The sequence below is a fragment of the Perognathus longimembris genome, chromosome 14 (assembly GCF_023159225.1).
Source record: "Perognathus longimembris pacificus isolate PPM17 chromosome 14, ASM2315922v1, whole genome shotgun sequence".
Classification (NCBI taxonomy): domain Eukaryota; kingdom Metazoa; phylum Chordata; class Mammalia; order Rodentia; family Heteromyidae; genus Perognathus; species Perognathus longimembris.
Genome location: NC_063174.1, coordinates 61,178,929 through 61,197,847, shown reverse-complemented (window position 1 = coordinate 61,197,847; position 18,919 = coordinate 61,178,929). Strand labels below are relative to the sequence as shown.

The 18,919-nt window shown below is 46.5% G+C and overlaps 1 protein-coding gene across 5 annotated transcripts in view; it reads right to left on the bottom strand.

The window, feature by feature from the left end:
* The window catches only part of Mark3 (microtubule affinity regulating kinase 3), a 68,999-nt gene extending 52,619 nt beyond the window's left edge, over positions 1 to 16,380 (bottom strand). For 2 of the 5 annotated variants that reach the window (XM_048362964.1, XM_048362965.1), the window contains exons 1-2: positions 15,890 to 15,959; positions 15,755 to 15,858 (exon numbers count right to left, since the gene is read on the bottom strand). In XM_048362964.1, the coding sequence (XP_048218921.1) occupies positions 15,755 to 15,805 (51 nt within the window). In that variant the 5' untranslated portion in view covers positions 15,806 to 15,858; positions 15,890 to 15,959. Of the gene's footprint in view, positions 1 to 15,754; positions 15,859 to 15,889; positions 15,967 to 16,361 lie in introns of those variants that run through there. The other 3 variants (XM_048362967.1, XM_048362966.1, XM_048362968.1) reach the window with 3 other exon arrangements.
* Positions 16,381 to 18,919: the final 2,539 nt, after the last annotated feature.

Genomic DNA, 18,919 nt, shown 5'->3' with positions numbered 1-18,919 from the left:
ATAAGAGTATCATGATTTTTCCTGCCTGGGCTGGCTTTGAACCGTGATCCACAGATCTCACCCGCCTGAGTAGCTAGGATTATAGGAGCCACCAGCACCAGGACTTTTACTCATTTCTTTTACCACTATGATGTTGAAAGAAATTTGCTCCATTTTTTTGTTTCACATAGTTTTAGGAGAGGAGTCTTATCTCTTTCTCTCCTTCCCTCCAGCACCTCCCCCAATTTTTATAACAGTTCCACTATGTAGTCCAGATTGGTCTCAAAAATTGACAATCTTGGGCTGGAAATACAGCCTAGTGGTAAAGTGCTTGCCTCGTATACATGAAGCCCTGGGTTCAATTCCTCAGCACCACATATATAGAAAAAGCCAGAAGTGGCGCTGTGGCTCAAGTGGCAGAGTGCTAGCCTTGAGCAAAAAGAAGCCAGGGACAGTGCTCAGGCCCTGAGTTCAAGTTGCAGGACTGGCAACAAAAACAAAACCAAACAAAAAAATTGACAATCTTGGGCTGGAAATTAGCTTAGTGGTAGAGTGCTTGCCTAGCATGCCTGAGGCCCTGGGTTCGATTCCTCAGTACCCCATAAACAGAAAAAGCCAGAAGCAGCACTGTGGCTCAAGTGGTAGAGTGCTAGCCTTGAGCAAAAAGAAGTTCAGACAAAATGAAGCCAGGGACCAGTGCTCAGGTCCTGAGTTCAAGCGCTAGGATTTGCAAAAATGAAATAAAATAAAAATAACTAAACATATTTAGGGCTGGATATATGGCCTAGTGGCAAGAGTGCTTGCCTCGTATACATGAAGCCCTGGGTTCAATTCCCCAGCACCACATACATAGAAAATGGCCAGAAGTGGCGCTGTGGCTCAAGTGGCAGAGTGCTAGCCTTGAGCAAAAAGAAGCCAGAGACACTGCTCAGACCCTGAGTCCAAGGCCCAGGACTGGCAAAAAAATAAAATAAAAATAAACAAATAAACAAACATATTTAAAATAAAAATGATATTTTGGGATTAAACTTCATATTAAATAAAAACAAGTGAGTGTTAAAAGAAAAAGAAAGAATCTCAGAGACAATGCCCAAGCCCTGAGTTCAAGCCCCAGGAGTAGCACAAACACACACAAAAATTGACACTCTTTCATACTCAACCTTTGGAGAACTGAGGTTACAAATCTGCCAGCATGCCTAGCACTTAAATACCAGTTCTAATTAAACAACAACCACCACACCAAACCAGGGTGCCAGTGTCTCATGCCTATAATCCTATCTACTCAGGAGGCTGAGATCTGATTATCTAACGTGGTTTGAAGACAGCCCAGGCAGGAAATTCTGTGACACTTATCTCCAATAAACCTGGAAGTGGAGCTGTGTTCAAGTGGTAGAGAATCAGTCTTGAGGAAAAAAGCTAAGAGAATGCCCAGGCCCTGAGTTCAAACCCCAGTATACCCATACCCTCCACATCACCAAACAACAACTTCATATTTAGAAGACGCCGAGGGATTAGAAGAATGGGTTGGGTGGTAAAGTGACAGTAAACGAGTGAAAGCTACAGATACCAAGTTCAAGCCCTGGCCTCAGACCAAATAATAATAATAATAATAGAAAAGGTGATTATAAATCATTGTATAATAAGATTCAAATTAAAATATTCCTTATCCTGGGTGCTGGTGGCTCATGCCTGTAATCCTAGCTACTCAGGAAGCAGAGATCTGAGGATCAAGATGGTAAGCAAGCATGGGCAGAAAAGTCCGTGAGACTTTCCTCCAGTTAACCAGAAAAGTGAAAGTAGTTCAAAGTGGTACCACACTAGCTTTAAGCAAAAGAGCTCAGGGACAGTGTTCAGGCTCTGAGTTCAAGCCCCACAACCAACCAAAAAATTTTTGGACATATATGTAATTTTTAAAATGCTGTTTAATAATATAGTCCCTGGGGCTAGGAATATGGCCTAGTGGTAGAGCGCTTGCTTCCTATACATGAAGCCCTGGGTTCGATTCCTCAGCACCACATATATAGATAAAAACCAGAGGTGGCGCTGTGGCTCAAGTGGTAAAGTGCTGGCCTTGAGCAAAAAGAAGCCAGGGACAGAGCTCAGGCCCTGAGTCCAAGGCCCAGGACTGGCAACAAAAACAAAACAAATAAATAATAATATAGTCCCCAAATTGTTTTTGCATCTGTAAGGTTAGCAAATCAATCTGAAACGTGAGGACTACCCCAAAGGCTCATGTTTTAAAAGCTTTGTCCCCCTGGTGACACTATTTTGAGAAGTTCTGAAAAGTTAGGAATCGGGGCCCTACCTGGAGGAATAGGTCACAGGAGAGTGGGTCTTTAGGGGTTCCCTGGCTCATTCCTTTCTCTCTATATGTCCTGTGCACCATGAAGTAAAGAACCTCCTCTGATATACATTCCTGCCACCAGACATATAATAGGGCCAAAAACCCTCTGAAACTGAGCAAAATAAACAATTTGTCAAAGTAACAGGCAAAGTAGCTAATATACTTAACTACTACCTATATGGGAAGATAACAGGTTTACAAGTTTAAGACAACACTACATGCTGTTTTAAATCTTGTAAACAGAATTTAGTCTCTTCCCTAAAACAAAAACATATGCTCACACATCTTTTCTAATCCTTAAAATAACAGTCTACCTCCTTAACACATGGACAGGTTTTCCAAATCTAAGAAAACATCTACAAAGTCAAATTGTAACAATAAATGGCTATCTTCCAATTATTTTGTACTTCAGAGATACAAAGTCCAATTTCACTTTTGAAGGCAGAAAAAGAACTTGATAAAACTGAACAAGTAGGGGCTGGGGATATGGCCTAGTGGCAAGAGCGCTTGCTTCGTATACATGAAGCCCTGGGTTCGATTCCCCAGCACCACATATACAGAAAGTGGCCAGAAGTGGCGCTGTGGCTCAAGGGGCAGAGTGCTAGCCTTGAGCGGGAAGAAGCCAGGGACAGTGCTCAGGCCCTGAGTCCAAGGCCCAGGACTGGCCAAAAAAAAAAAAAAGCTGAACAAGTTACAATTTTAAAATTTGTTGGGGGGGGGGGGGGGTAACAACTGAAGCCTTGCGAAAGATGGCAGAGATATGGGCCAAATTGCCATCTTATCTGTGGCATGTCTAAGCCACATGCTCTCTTTCTCTCCCATGCTTCTTTGGTTAGCAAACTAGGATGAGACTAGATCCTCTTGGTTTGATAAAAATCATAGATAAAAACAACTTTCAGCAAAAACTACAACAAAAGGAAAAATCTGGGGCTGGGAATGTATGTGGCTCAGTGGTAGAGTGCTGGCCTAGCATGCATGAAGCCCTGGGTTTGATTCCTCAGTACCACATAAGCAGAAAAGGCCAGAAGTGGAGCTGTGATTCAAGTAGTACAACAGTGTTAGCCTTGAGCAAAAAGATCTGGCCCAGGCCCTGAGTTCAAGTCCCAAGACTGGCAAAAAAAAAAAAGGAAAAATTTTGGAGTCATTGTCTGCCTTACCAGTACAAACTGGCACCCCTAATCAAACAATCCAAGCCAAATGCTGGTGGCTCATGCTAATAATCCTACCTGCTCGGCAGACTGAAATCTGAGGATCACAGTTTGAACACAGCTGGGGCAGGAAAGTACTTGAGACTCTCATCTTCAGTTAACCACCAGAAAACTGGAAGTGGTGCTGAGGCTCAAGTGGTAGAGCGCTAGCCTTGAGCACAAAGAGGCTCAGGGATAGCAGCTAGGCTCTGAGTTAAAGCCCCAGGACCAGAATAATAACAATGAGAATACAGGGCACTGGTAACTCACACCTGAAATTCTAACTACTCAATAGGCTGAGAATATGGCCTAGTGGTAGAGTGCTTCCCTCCTATACATGAAGCCCTGGGTTCGATTCCTCAGCACCACATATATAGAAAACGGCCAGAAGTGGCGCTGTAGCTCAACTGCTAGAGTGCTAGCCTTGAGCAAAAAAGAAGCCAGGGACAGTGCTCAGGCCCTGAGTTCAAGCCCCAGGACTGGCAAATAAATATATAAACAAACAAATAAAAGGAGACCAAAAAAAAGAATTCAGCCTCCTGAGTAGCTAGGATTATAGGCATGAGCCACTGGCACCCAGTTTGTTCCACATCTTGTCAACTCTACCTCGTAAATGTCTACAGATTTTTCATCAATCCCTGACTCTTTTTTTTCTCAGTCCTGGCGCTTGAACTCAGATCCTGAGCATGGTCCCTGGCTTCTTTTTGCTCAAGGTTAGCACTCTATCCCTTGAGCCACAGCGCCACTTCCAGCTTTTTATGTTTATGTGGTGCTGAGGAATCAAACTCAGGGCTTCATGCATGCTAAGCATGCATGTGGCTGAAGAGGTAGAGTGTTAGCCTTAAGCAAAAAGAAGCCAGGGCCAGTGCTCAGGCCTAGAATCCAAGCCCCAGGACTGGCCAAAAATAAAGCAGTTTGAGCCAGGTGCCAGTAGCTCATGCCTGTAATCTTAGCTACTCAGGAGGCTGAGGTCTGAGGATCATGGTTCAAAGCCAGCTAGAGCTGGAAACTGTGAGACTCATTCCCAATAAACTACCAAAAAGCCAGAAGTGGATCTGTAGCTCAAGTTGTAGAGCACTAGCCTTGGGGGGGCGGGGGGGGGAGCTCACAGGCAGCACCTAGGCCCAAGACAAGCACCAAAAAAAATTAAATTAAATTAAAAAGGCATAGAAACACCTGAGACTATTGGTAATGTGAGTAGTAACAGGGGCAGGAGAAGGGGGCCAAGAAGTAAAGAAAACAGTGCCTCATACCTGTAATCCTAGCTACTCAGGAGGCTGAGATCTGAGAGTTGTGACTGAAAGCAAGTCTGGTGAGAAAGTCCATGGGATTCTATCTCTAAAATTATGACCAAAAAGCTATAAATGGAGCTGTGGTAGTGTCAGCCTTGAGTAAAAAAGTTCAGGACCAGTATCCAGGCTAAGTTCAAACTCCAGGACTGGTACCAAAAATAAAGTAATTTTTCTTAAAGTAAAGGAATTAGGTCATGAGGCCTAATCATGTCAGCATTATCATCAATTCTATCTTACAGATGAGGTAACTAGGTACCTAGAGTATACAGGCCACACAATAAAATACTAGGTTATGGCTGGGAATGTGGCATAGTGGTAGAGTGCTTGCCTAGCATGCATAAAGCCCTGGGTTCGATTCCTCAGTACCACATATATAGAAAACGTCCAGAAGTGGCACTGTGGCTCAAGTGGTAGAGTGCTAGCCTTGAGCAAAAAGAAGCCAGGGACAGTGCCAAGGCCCTGAGTCCAAGGCCCAGGACTGGAAAATAAAAATACTAGGTTACATTCTATAAACCCAAAGAATCATTATTACTTTGAGGGCTTAAAAACATGACCTTAGAACAGGGCGCTAGTGGCTTATGCCTGTAATCCTAGTTACTCAAGAGGCACAAGGTGGGGCTGGGAATATGGCCTAGTGGTATAGTGTTTGCCTCATGTACATGAAGCCCTGGGTTCAATTCCTCAGCACCACATATATAGAAAAAGCCGCAAGTGGCGTTGTGGCTCAAGAGGAGTGCTCGCCTTGAGCAAGCCAGGGATAGTGCTCAGACCCTGTGTTTAAGCCCCAGGACTGGCAAAAAAAAAAAAAGGCACAAGATTCAAAGCCAGCTTGCGCAGGAAAGTCCATGTGACTCTAATCTCCAACTTCCCACCCAAAAAGCTGGAAGTAAAGGTCTGGTTCAAGTGGCAAAGCACAAAAGCTCAGGGATAGCAGCCAGGCACTAAGTTCAACACCCCCCCCCCAGCACCAGTAAACCCCCCCAAAAACAAAAAAACACTCTACCCACCCAATTTGAGGATCCCCTACAACTGAGAGTAGATTTGGTAGAACTGAGACAAGCCATATCTTAAGAAATTTCTTCCACATAATCTGTGACTATAAGATGTTTCTTGTTTTACAGTATTAAGTAGTTGAGTGGTTTGTTCTATAGCAATAAGCATCTAAACAGTCAACAGGAAGTAGACTTTAACAATCTGAACTTAGTTAATAGAAATGGAAAAAAACTGGAATACATTACCATAGTATGTGGAAGTTTCTTTATCATCAATTATCTTCAATGTCTAGATGGTAGCCCTATTTCAATGATTTGAGAACAAAAAATAAAATACTAAATCTACTCTAAGTGCAATGCTAATACATGCTAAAGATACCACTGTCAAACTTAGGACAGGTAAGTATTAGGTGAGGTAAAGGAACTCGAGAGTTGGAGAGAGAACATAGCATGTCATTAAAAAAAAATAGCCTCGGGGCTGGGGATATGGCCTAGTGGCAAGAGTGCCCGACTCATATACATGAGGCCCTGGGTTCGATTCCCCAGCACCACATATACAGAAAATGGCCAGAAGTGGCACTGTGGCTCAAGTGGCAGAGTGCTAGCCTTGAGCAAAAAGAAGTCAGGGACAGTGCTCAGGCCCAGAGTCCAAGCCCCAGGACTGGCCAAAAAAAAAAAAATAGCCTCAAACACCTTTTTCACAAAAGATGCTTGCATTCTACAAAAGTGTAAGAGCAAAAGGCAAACAAGGGGTGGTTCTAGGTCTACTTCTTTCCAGCATTCTCAGTCTAGAATCTGCTATTTATTGTAGTCAATGCAGTCATAGAAGTTCTGATTCCATTAAGAATGATTATGTAACCAGGTACCAGTGGCTCACTCCTGTAATCCTATCTACTCAGGAGGTTGAGATCTGAAGATTATAGTTCAAAGTCAGCCCAGGCAGGAAAGCCCTGTGAGACTACCTCCAATTAACCACCAAAAAAGCTGCAAATGGAGCTGAAACTCTATTGGTAGAGGATTACCATTGAGCTAAATAAAAAGGTCAGGGACACAGCCCAGTCCCTGATTCCAAGCCCCGGAAAAGAAAAAGAATGGTTATATAAAAATGCAGTATTGGGGAGCTGAGAATGTGGCTTAGTGGTAGAGTGCTTGCCTAGCATGCATTAAGCCCTGGGTTTGGTTCCTCAGCACCACATACACAGAAAAAGCTGGAAGTCGCACTGTGGCTCAAGCGGTAGAGTGCTAGCCTTGAGCAAAAGAAAGCCAGGGACAGTGCTCAGGCCATAATTTCAAGCCCCAGGACTGGCAAAAAACAAAACAAGCCAACAAGAAGTGGTAGAGTGGGGCTGGGAAAGTGGCTTAGTGGTAGAATGCTTGCCTAGTATGCATGAAGCCCTGGGTTTGATTCCTCAGTACCACATAAACAGAAAAACCTGGAAGTGGTGCGGTGGCTCAAGTGGTAGAGTGCTAGCTTTGGGCAAAAGCAGCCCAGGGACAGTGCCCCCAGGCTCTGAGTTTGAGCCCCCATACTGGCAAAAACAAAACAAAAAAAAGAGTTGGACTCTGCTTTCCACCTCAATGAAATATCTGAGGTAAACTCCCCCCACCCCTCCCATCAGTACTGGGGCTTGAACTCAGGGCCTGAGCAATTTCTCTCAAGGCTAGTGCTCTACCACTTTGAGCCACAGCACCTCTTTCAGTTTTCTGGTGGCTAACTAGAGGTAAGAGGCTCTCATGGGCTTTCCTGCCTGGGCTGGCTTCAAACCACTAGCCTCAGATCTGAGGTGTGAGCTACCAGCACCCAACTTGAGGTAAACTCTTATGAAAAAAAGTTTATTTGGCTCACAGTTCTGGAAATTCCAGTCCAAAATCAGACAGGCCCACTGCTTTTGGCCTCTGACTGGGGCCCTGATGGCCAGTGGTGATAAAGGCAGAGTAAACTACTCACCTCATGCGTTAGAAAGATGAGTGGGGATGAGATCAGGATTCAACAATCCCCTTTGAGAACATTACCCCTCCCCCAACTCTGCCAACATCTCTACACTGGGTACTAAGCTTTAAACAGATGAGACCTTTGGGGGCCATTCAATACCCAAACTATAACAGATGCCCTGAGAAACGTCTATTGTGTTTTCGTGGGAAAAGTTATCTCCATTAATCTGTACAGGTGAGTGCGTATGAGTTCACAGATGAACTCTGTATATTCTTCAACCTACTGTGTAATGTATTAAAGCATCTCACATAAGAATCCAAGAGGTTATTTTTTATTCAGATTTCATGTAAAACTGTAAAGTGGATGTAAGAGACAAGTACTGTCTGTCTTAGTCCTCTCAGAAGAGGCTGCATTCCCTTATTCTTACTTCTACTCTGGGGACAAATTACAGGAATAAAATCTAGGTATACTTCAGAATAATAAAATCGTAACTTTTCATTTTTTGACAAGGTCACCCTGTAAAGCCTTGGCTGGACTTGAACATCCAATCTTTTTGCCTCAGCCACCCAAAAGCTAGGTCACGGCATGGGCCATCACAGTCTATGCAGAATAATAGGTAACAGATACAAGATTGTGTATTGTGTATTGAAGTTTCTAAGTTACTACATAAATCACATGCTTTATAACTGTCTCTACTGGCTATCATAAGATGAATAGAAAGCCAGTGAAGCCTGTAATCCTCGCTACTTAGGAGGCTGCGATTTGAGGGTGTCACTTCAAAGTCCAGCCCTAGGAGGAAAGTCTGTAAAACTCTCATCTGTGAAATTCTCATCTCCAATGAACCACAAGGAAACTGGAAATGGAGAGTGTTAGCCTTGGGCAAAAGAACTCAGGGAGAGTGCCCAAACCTTGAGTTCAAGTTGCAGGACAAGCATAAAAATTTAAAATAAGCTAGGCACCAGTGGCTCACGTCTGTAATCCTAGCTACTCAGGAGGCTGAGATCTGAGGATTGCAGTTCGAAGCCAGCCCAGACAGAAAAGTGCATGAGAGTTATCTTCAATAAACAACTCAGAAAAATCCAGAAGAGAGCTGGGAATGTGGCTTAGTGGTAGAATGCTTGCTTACCAAGCATAAGGACCTAGGTTCAATTCCTCAGTACCACAAAACAGAAAAAGCTGTAAGTGGGACTGTGGCTCAAGTGGTACAGTGCTACCCTTGAGCAAAATGAAACCAGGGACAGTGCTCAGTCTCTGAGTTCAAGCCCCCCAGGACAGGAAAAAAAAATTAAACAAGTAGCTGAGCATGGTGGTGCACATGTATAATCCCTGCATTCAGTAGGTGGAGCGGGAAAATAGACAAGTATGAGGTCAGCCTGGGATAACTAGGGAGTTCCAGGTCAGTATGGGCAAAACAGTGAGACTCTGTCTCAAGAATCCAAAAATAGCTGACATGGTGATGTAGGACTATAACCCCAGTTATTCAGGAGGTGAGATGGAGGATAGCAAACTGGGAAAAAATTAGTGTCTATCTCAAAAGCAAAAAGGAGAGTGGGAATGTGGCTTAGCAGCAGAGTACTCGCCTAGCGTGCATGAAGCCCTGGGTTTGATTCCTCAGCACCACATATATAGAAAAAGCTGGTAGTGGTGTTGTGGCGCAAGTGATAGAGTGCTAGCCTTGGGCAAAAACAAGCCAGGGACAGTGCCCAGACCCTGATTCAAGCCCCAGGACTGGCCAAAAAGATAAAAAAAGGCAAAACAGAGAAAAATGACAGAGGTGACACTGATCAAGATGTCAGTGCCTGGCTTTACTACATAGTCTTGCCATAGAACAGTTTCATAGCCGGGTGCTGAGTTGCTAGCTACTAAGGAAGCTGAGATCTGAGGACTGAGGTTTGAAGTCAGCCCAGGAAGGAAAGTCTTATCCTTAAGAAAATTCTTATCTCCACTAAACTACTAAAAAAAACAAAAGCAGAACTGTGGCTCAAGTGGTAGAGCACTGGACTTAAGCAAAAGAAGCTCAGGCTCAGAGTTCAAGCCCCAGTACCAGGAACAAACGTAAACACCTCAACAGGAATACACACACGATAAAGGCAATGATAATTTTTTAAAGACTTTATTTCTTCTGAAAACCTTAAAGATAAAAACATAGTAAATAAGACTGGCATTGAGCTACTGAGCTCACTATATACCAGGATTACTTTTAACTCTCACACTACTGACATCTTGAGCTAGGTAAATTTCAGTGTAAGACTTATTTTTTTTAAGATTTTACTTTACTTATGGCCTGGATAATTGCTACAACTACACCCTCTCATTGATAATTAATGAACTGGCTTTTGTTTTTTGTTTTGGTGCAGGGCCTGAGTGCTGTCCCGAAGGTTTTTTTGCTCAAGGTTAGTGCTCAACTACTTGAGCCACAACTCCACTTCCTGCTTTTTGCTGATTAACTGGAGGGAGATAAGAATGTCACAGACTTTCCTGCCTGGGGTGGCTTTGAACCACAATCCTCAGATGTCAGCCTCCTGACTAGCTAGGATTACAGGTGTAAGCCAACAGTGCCTGACTGTAAACTCCCTCTTGAGAAACAGATCTAGGACCTAGTAGTGGCTTTGCTACTACACAGTCCAAGGTCTTGAGCAGCCCTTGTTACCTCAGTAAGCTTCAATATCCTACTGGGGTCAAGTTGTTTAACTTTTGAACTATATAATGATGCGGTATGGCGCTGTGGCTCAAATGGTAGAGTGCTAGCCTTGAGCTAAAGAGCTCAGGGACAGGGCCCAGGCCCAGAGTGAAGGCTCACAACCAATAAAAAAAGGAAGGAAGGGAGGGGGGGGGAATGTAATGATGTAGTAATAATGAACTTTTATATATACATCCATTTAGAAAACAAATGAAGAGACTGGAAATGGGGCTTAGAGGTAAAGTGCTTGCCTAGCATGCATGAAGTCTTGAGTTCCATTCCTCAGTACCACATAAACAGAAAAAGCTGGAAGTGGCTCAAGTGGTAGAGTGCTAGCTTTGAGCAAAAGAAAAGAAGCTCGGGCTGGGGATATGGCCTAGTGGCAAGAGCGCTTGCCTTGTATACATGAAACCCCGGGTTCAATTCGCCAGCACCACATATATAGAAAATGGCCAGAAGTGGCACTGTGGCTCAAGTGGCAGAGTGCTAGCTAGCCTTGAGCAAAAGGAAGCCAGGGACAAAGCCCTAGGAATGGCCAAAAAAACCCACAAAAAACAAAATTAAAAAAAAAAATAAAATAAAATAAAGAAGCTCAGGGGCAGTGTCCAGGCCCTGAATGCAAGCCCCAGGACTGGCAAAAAATAAAAATAAAAATAAAAATGCAGATAATATTCTTGTTTCAAATTATTTGTGCAGTAAAGAGGATCAAACTCAAAGCTTCTTTAATGCCAGGTTAGGTGCTCTACCAGTGGGCTACACTGTCATATTCGTTATTCTTGATTTGATAAGCAGTATTCTTCTCATAAGTGAATACAGCCTAAAATTTAAATAATGATAGGTGGGAACAGGAGGGAAAAACTGGGAGAATGAAGGAAGGAGTAACACTGTCTAAAAAGAAACATATTATTACTTCACTTATGAAATGTTAACCGCTCTGTATATAACTTTCATAACAGCAATAAAAATATTTAATAAAAAAATTAAGCTGTGTGCCTGAGATCTGAAGATTGCGCTTCCAAGCCAGCTCATGCAGAAAAGTCTGTGAAACTCTTATCTCCAACTAACCAGCCAAAATCCAGAAGTAGAGCTGTGGTTCAAAGTGGTAGAGATGGCTAAGAACAAGAGGTCAGGGACAGTACCCTGGCTCTGAGTTCAAGTCCATAACCACCAAAAAGGGGGTGGGGGGGGCTGGGAATATGGCGTAGTGCTAGAATGCTCGCCTCGTATACATGAAGCTCTGGGTTTGATTCCTCAGCACCACATATATAGAAAACGGCCAGAAGTGGCACTGTGGCTCAACTGGTAGAGTGCTAGTCTTGAGCAAAACTAAGTCAGGGACAGCGCTCAGCCTGAGTCCAAGCCCCAGGACTGACAAAAAAAAAAAAAAAAATGTGAGCTGGATGCTGGTGGCTCATCCCTGTAATCCTAACTACTCAGGAGGCTGAAATCCTGGTTCAAAGCCAGTCTAGGCAGGAAAGTCCTTGAAACTGTTATCTCCAATTAACCACCAGAAAACAGGAAGTGACACTGTGGCTCAAAGTAGTATAGTGCTAGCCTTGAACAAACAAAGCTAAGGGCCAGTGTCCAGACAGGGAGTTCAAGTCTAACGATGGACCAAAAAAACCTGTGGCATGTCCAATGAGATACTAAAAAAGGAATAAACTACTAATAAAAATGGAAACAGAAAATGCTAAGTGAGGCTGGGGATATGGCCTAGAGGCAAGAGTACCTGCCTCATATACATGAGGCCCTGGGTTCGATTCCCCAGCACCACATATACAGAAAATGGCCAGAAGTGGCGCTGTGGCTCAAGTGGCAGAGTGCTAGCCTTGAGCAAAAAGAAGCCAGGGACAGTGCTCAGGCCCTGAGTCCAAGCCCCAGGACTGGCCAAAAAAAAAAAAAGAAAAAAGAAAAAAAGAAAATGCTAATTGATTCCTGTAATCCCAGCACTGAGGATGCTGAGGCATGTTTGAGGTAAAGCCTCACTCAAAAAAAAGCAACAACAGAAAGTCATACACGAAAACTTACGTAGTCGGGGCTGGGGATATGGCCTAGTGGCAAGAGTGCTTGCCTCCCATACATGAAGCCCTTGGTTCGATTCCCCAGCACCACGTATACAGAAAATGGCCAGAAGTGGCACTGTGGCTCAAGTGGCAGAGTGCTAGCCTTGAGCAAAAAGAAGCCAGGGTCAGTGCTCAAGCCCTGAGTCCAAGGCCCAGGACCGGCCAAAAAAAGAAAACTTACGTAGTCTATGACTCTACAAACATCCTGAAAAAGGTAAAACAACAGGAACTGGGAATGTGGCACAGTGGTAGAGTGCTTGCCTAGCATGCATAAGCCCAGGCTCTGAGTTCAAGCCCCAGAACCAGACAAAACGGTAAAACTACAGGGACAGAAAACAGATGAGTCAATAGTTGCCAGGGGAAGAGGAGTGACTGGCTCGGAAAGGGCCACAAAAAGCCATTCTGGGTAATGGATATGCGCCCGCTTTGGCAGCATGTATGCTAAAAAAACTGGGAGATGGACATGTTCTCTGTCTTGAATGCAGTGGTGGTTACATGACTACTGGTCAAACTCAGAACATATACTTTAAGTGTGAATGCTCCCATCACAAAAACCTGATTTTAACAAAAGAGCTTCTCTAAAAATGGAGAGCTCTGTTCACTGTACACTCACCACTCAACTGACAGGAAGTCCAACATTAGCCATGCAGTAATGATAGAGAAGTTAATACAAGCTCTGCCAGAAGTGAACCCGAAGTCTCACACTAATCAAGGTGCCAGCCACCCTGGGAAAGACACACAGCTACCTCCATATCATGTCAACAGGAGCATTAGAAATGGAAGAAGGAAGGCTGAATTCCGGTGAATATCAGTTACACATCTCTGATCATAACACTAAAAAATAATTTATATTTGTTGTTGGGAGCTAGTGGCTCCCACTTACAAGCTTAGCTACTCAGGTGGCTGAAATCTGAGAATCCAGGTTGGAAGCCAACCCAGACATATTCTTCTCACCAATTAACTCGTTTTTTGTTTTTTTTAAAAAAGCCTTAAGTGGAGGTTCTGCTCAAATGGTAGAGAGCTAGCCCAAGTGGTACAACGCCATTTGCTAATGGATAAGGCAGAGCAGGAGTGCAAGGCCAAGTTCCAAGCCCCCGTATAGGTACCAATAGAATAGACAGAATAGATAGATAGATAGATTCAGATTTGGCTCTAAATGCACTACATGAGAATAAAGGAAGGTATCACACAGGTAAGACTGCCCTCTCTCCCTGTGTGGTACTTGATATGGAATTCTGGGCCATGCAAATCCTAATGGACCACGCACCCCACTCCCTAGGTTGTTATAAAGAACAAGGGTAGTAACTCTAACATACACTAACACAGCAAAACAATCAATAAATTAACCAAAGAACAGGTGAATAAGACAAGCCAGTCTATAATAATCACAACTACCACCAAAACTACATATTCCTGGTATCTCCTCCAAACATCCCAAAATGATATACACTGAAAAAAGATCCAACTGAAATTTTCCATTTTCACAAATCTGTTATGATCCTTTCTCATTCCATTTTATTAAGTATGGAGCTCCCACACCGGTTCCAAAAATTTTTGTGTGTGCCAGTCCTAGGGCTTTGTGCTCAAGGCTAGTGCTCTACTACTTGAATCACAGGTACACTTCCGGTTTTTTGGTGGTTAATTGGAGATGAGTCTCTTGGAGGGGCTGGGAATATGGCCTCGTAGTAGAACACTTGCCTGCTATACATGAAGCCCTGGGTTCAATTCCTCAGCACCACATATATAGAAAAAGCCAGAAGTGGCACTGTGGCTCAACTAATAGAGTATAAAAAGAAACCAGGGACAGTGCTCAGACTGAGTTCAAGCCCCAGGACTGGGGAAAAAAAAAAGTTTCATGGACTCTTTCCTGCCCATTCTGGCTTTGAACTGCAATCCTCAGGTCACAGCCTCTTGAGTAGCTAGGATTACAGGCATGAACCACTAGCACTGCGCCACACACTGGTTCAATTTAAGGTTTTGAATTCTCTGAGAAAAGATCAATGACCAAAACCAATAAATCCTTAATTTTTCCCCTTGCTCCATTATTCAGTGGTCAAAGAAAATAAATGTCGGGGACAGATATCTTCAAAAAGATATAATAAGAAAAAAGACACCAGGCTTGACAGCTGGTTAAACTTGGCTACTGGTTAAACTGAGGCAGGAGAAACACTTAGGCCCAAGAGTTAGCCTAGGAAATACTGAGGTTCTATCTTGGAGGAAAAAAAAAATGAAGGGAAGAAAAGAGGAAAGGAAAGGAGGAGGAATGGGTGGATAGGAAGAGACATGGAGGAAAAGAGAAAGGGAAAAAAATGGAGGGAGTGGGGAAAAAGGAAGAGTTCACATTCATCTAGTAGTATACAACTTTCAGTACTATAATTTTCTAACCCATCTCAATCATATATATATACATGCATATATACAGCACTGCACATTAATATACTAACAGGATGCTTTAGAGTAAGGCTTATATAGACAGATTAACTAGTAGCTATCCAGCCACCAATGTCTCAGGATGCTGTTGAAAGCAGGAAAACACTCAGAGCAAGGAAGCTTTTCCTATGAGATGGCATTTTCTTGCCAGCAATTACCTCATAACCCAGTGAAATGCCAGTGAAGTTTCTTTACAAGTTATCTGCTAGATGTTTTACAGAAGATAACAAGTGAACTGGATGCTTGAACTGCAGAAAAGAGTTCTGAAAATACTTCCAGAGTCAAACGTTGCAACAACGGAATTTCTACTACAGGCTGTCATTCCCCAACAATGCTGTTCCTAGTTCGTAAGGGCCACATGAAGGAAATAAAAGGCTCCTTTTGTAGAATCATAGGATGTCAGCGCTGGAATGTGGGAGCTCCTCTGAGACCATCTATCCGGGCGGAGGAAAGCGAAGCCCCCAGACGGGGCAGAGCTTTCCTGCGCCCATGCCCTTCAGAAGGCTTAGCCAACTCCTCACCACCAGATTCGCAAGGACGGAAGCTAACCCTTGATTAAAAAAAAAAAAAAAAAAGCTGCGCCCTCTCGAAAGCCATTTCTTCCGAGGTAGGAAGGACTCCGGGGCTCCGAGGGGGCCGCCTCGCTGTCATTCAACTTCGCCCCACACCATTTTAAAGAACGAGGTAAAAATTAAACAAAACAAAACAGCACGGTCCGCGTGGACCGACCCAGCCCCGCGGACCTGCCCGGGGTGACCGGAGGAACACGCACTCGCTGGTCCCGGGGAGGAGGCCGGCGAGGCGGGCCCCGGGACGCCACCCCCCGAGCCTCCCCCGCAGCGCGGGCTACTCACGTTCTCGGCGTCGCGCTCGTTCACCGTGGGCAGGGGGGTCCTCGTGGACATCTTCCTGCGCTTCGACGCGGCGCCACGCGAGGACGAACACGAGACCGCCCGGCTCCGGGCGCGCCGCCCGCCCGGCCGCCCGGCCGCCCTCTCCGGCCGCGCTCTAGATGCCCGGCCTGGCCCGGGCCGTGCCCCGACAGCTCCCGGGGCTCATCCTCCCCGGGCCCCGGCGGCCGCGGCCAACAGCCCGGCGGGGGCGGGGGCGGGGCGGGGCGGCCGGCCGGCCGGCGTCCCGGCGCCTCAGGGCGCCCCGCCGCGGTCCCGGGCCCCCGCGCCTACTCCGTCGCGCCGCCGAGCTCGGCTCCCGCGCGCGGCGCCGCCGGCCGCCCCGCCGCCGGAGGAGGAGACGCCGCGGGAGGGTGTGGAGAAGGTGGGGCGCGAGACAGTCCGCCGCGGACCGTGGGCGCCGACCATGGAGCGGGCCGCGGAGGAGGCGCCGGCACCCGCCGCTTTCCGCTCTGCGGCTCGCCCTCCGCCCGGCCTCCGCCCGGCCCGCCGCCGCCGCACCGCGCCGCCGCCGCCGCCGCTACTCCCGGCACCGCCGAGCCGCACAGACCCAAGATGGCGGCCCCTCGGCTTCCTCCGCGGCCTCCGGAGGCCGGAAGTGACGACAGCGCCGCCTCCTGGAGGCCGGCCAATCAGCGCGACCCGGGAGGCCGGCCCGCTGCTGTTGCTAGGGGCGACTCGGCCCCGGAGGGCCGTGGGCGCGGCGCGGCGCGGCGGGCTGGGAAGGGCCGGCGGGGCCGGCGTCCCGGGGCCCCGGGAGTCCCGCCGTCCGGCGGAGGCGGGCTTCCCCGACGGGGCCCGGGGGCGGCGGCCCGCGCCTGCCCGACCGCGGCGTCGGCTCGGGAGGCGCCTTCCCCGCCGGGCCCCGGGTGCAGCCAGGACCGCAGTTCCCGGGCCGAGGCTGCGGGGAGGAGCGGGCCCGGCCTCGTCCAGCCGTCAGCCGACCTGGTGGCCTTGGATTCGGGGTCCCGCCGGCGCGCCTCGCCTTCCGCGAGAGCTGGCGATCCCGAGTGACCCCGACCCCGCCCACCACCGGCCGTCGCCGGGGCGCGGGGCGTGGGTGAACCTGTGCGAGCCCGCGGGAGGTACGAGCCGGAGTTCCTGTCGCGCCGGCCGGGGGCTCCGGTGGCCGGCGTGCGGCTGCCCTGCCGAGGGCCAGGCCCCCTGGGGCGTGGGGGGCACCCCCTCCCCGGGACGCTTTGCGTGTCTGTCCTCCGCGGGTGGAACCCACTGACGCAGGGGTCCGAGCGAGCGAGCCGGGCCGGGTAGGGGAATGTGAACTGCGGCTTCTACACCGTGTGATCTTAAGTTCCAAGGGGTTAGTAGTTTGTCCAAAGCACCCAGTTTGGTTCGTGATACAGCGTGGTTTTGAACCCCATTCCTAAAGCCTTGATATCAACCCTTGTAATGGGTATACTTAATGAGTCTTATCTTCTTTGCTTTTCCTTTTCCTTTTTTTGTTCCTCCAGCATCTCACTACCTCTGGGATACTTTTTGCTCAGTGAAACATCTTCAAGCCCAAGAATCACTCACCCCTTAACAAGCCAGATTATTGCAATGCAAAAACAGAGGGGGCAGGGAATGTGGCTTAGCTCAGAGTGCCTGCCTTCTGCCTTGCATGCATGAAGCCCTGGGTTCGATTCCTCAGTACCATAGAGACAGAAAAAGGCAGAAGTGGCGCTGTGGCTCAAGTGGCAGAGTGCTAGCCTTGAGCAAAAAGAAGCCCGGACAATTCACAATAGCCAAAATTTGGAAACAACCCAGATGCCCCTCCACAGATGAATGGATCCAAAAAATATGGTACTTATACACAATGGAATACTACATAGCGATTAGGAATGGTGAAATATTGTTATTCGCAGGGAAATGGTCAGAACTCGAACAAATAATGTTGAGCGAGACAAGCCTAGAACACAGAAAACAAAGGGGCATGATCTCCCTGATATATGACTGTTAACAAAGGGAGAAGGAGAGACAGTAGAGACCAAGTCTATGAACACTGTATATGTGCTTGATACATTGTATATTGCATATGGGTCTACCTGACCTAGACAAGGGATGGAAAAACAGGTTGTAAGATATCACAAGAAATGTACACACTGCCCTACTATGTAACTGTACCCTCGATGCACAACACCTTGTAAAAAAATTTTTTTTGCTTAATTAATAATAAAAAAATTAAAAAAAAAGGAAAAAAAAAAAACAAAAAACAAAAAGAAGCCCGGGACAGTGCTCAGGCCCTGACTCCAAGCCCCAGGACTGGCAAAAAAAAAAAAAAAAAAAAAAAAAAAAATGAGAACCAAAACATAGTCAGGGCTTCCATCCATCTCACCCTCTCAGTAATACTCAAAGGGCTCTAGATGCCCTGTTTAAGGCGTTAATCTCTTTCTTCCTCGTTGGTCAAGCAGAGATAATGTAAATTCGTGTAAAGTCAGTGTGTGCTCCGTACTGAAATGGAGTTGAACTGAATGGTAGAGACCAAGCAGAGGCCTTTGGCCCAACTTGCTGGAAAGGTCAGGAAAATCTTCCTGGAGGACAGTATGTTTATGCTCAGTAAAGTCATCCCGGTGAGAATGGGTGGAAAGGGCCATCCAAGTAGAAGGACCACTGTCCGGGGTCTCAGAAGTGAAAGCAGCAGAGGATCTAGGTAAATGTCAGGAGCGTGGGAACAGAGAAGTGAGTTGGAGGGAGGCAGGAGCCATGTAGGTTTGGGCTTGGTGAAGCACCAGTCCTCCACTTGATCCTGATGAATTGAAGCCACAAGAGCAGTGTCAGTGCTTGACAGGAATACACGGAGAAGTCAGCATTCCGAGCAAGGGGACAGGGTCTGCTTGGGCTTTTGCTCACACAGTGAGTCCGTGAATGCCAAAAGTGAAGATGACAGTACTCCCCTCAAGATGCTTGTGGTTTTCACCAAAGTTAAAACTGAAGAAACACTGAACTTTTCATTTCACCTACATCAAATGGCAATACTGTAAAAAGTTGAGAACAGGTTGCTAGGTAGGTGTGTGGAGACTTTCAAGAAACAGGAACGGGAGGTGTGACTCAAGTGGTGGAGCACCAAGTTAACTCTTGAGTTCAAGCCACAGTAGACTAGTACTCTAAGAG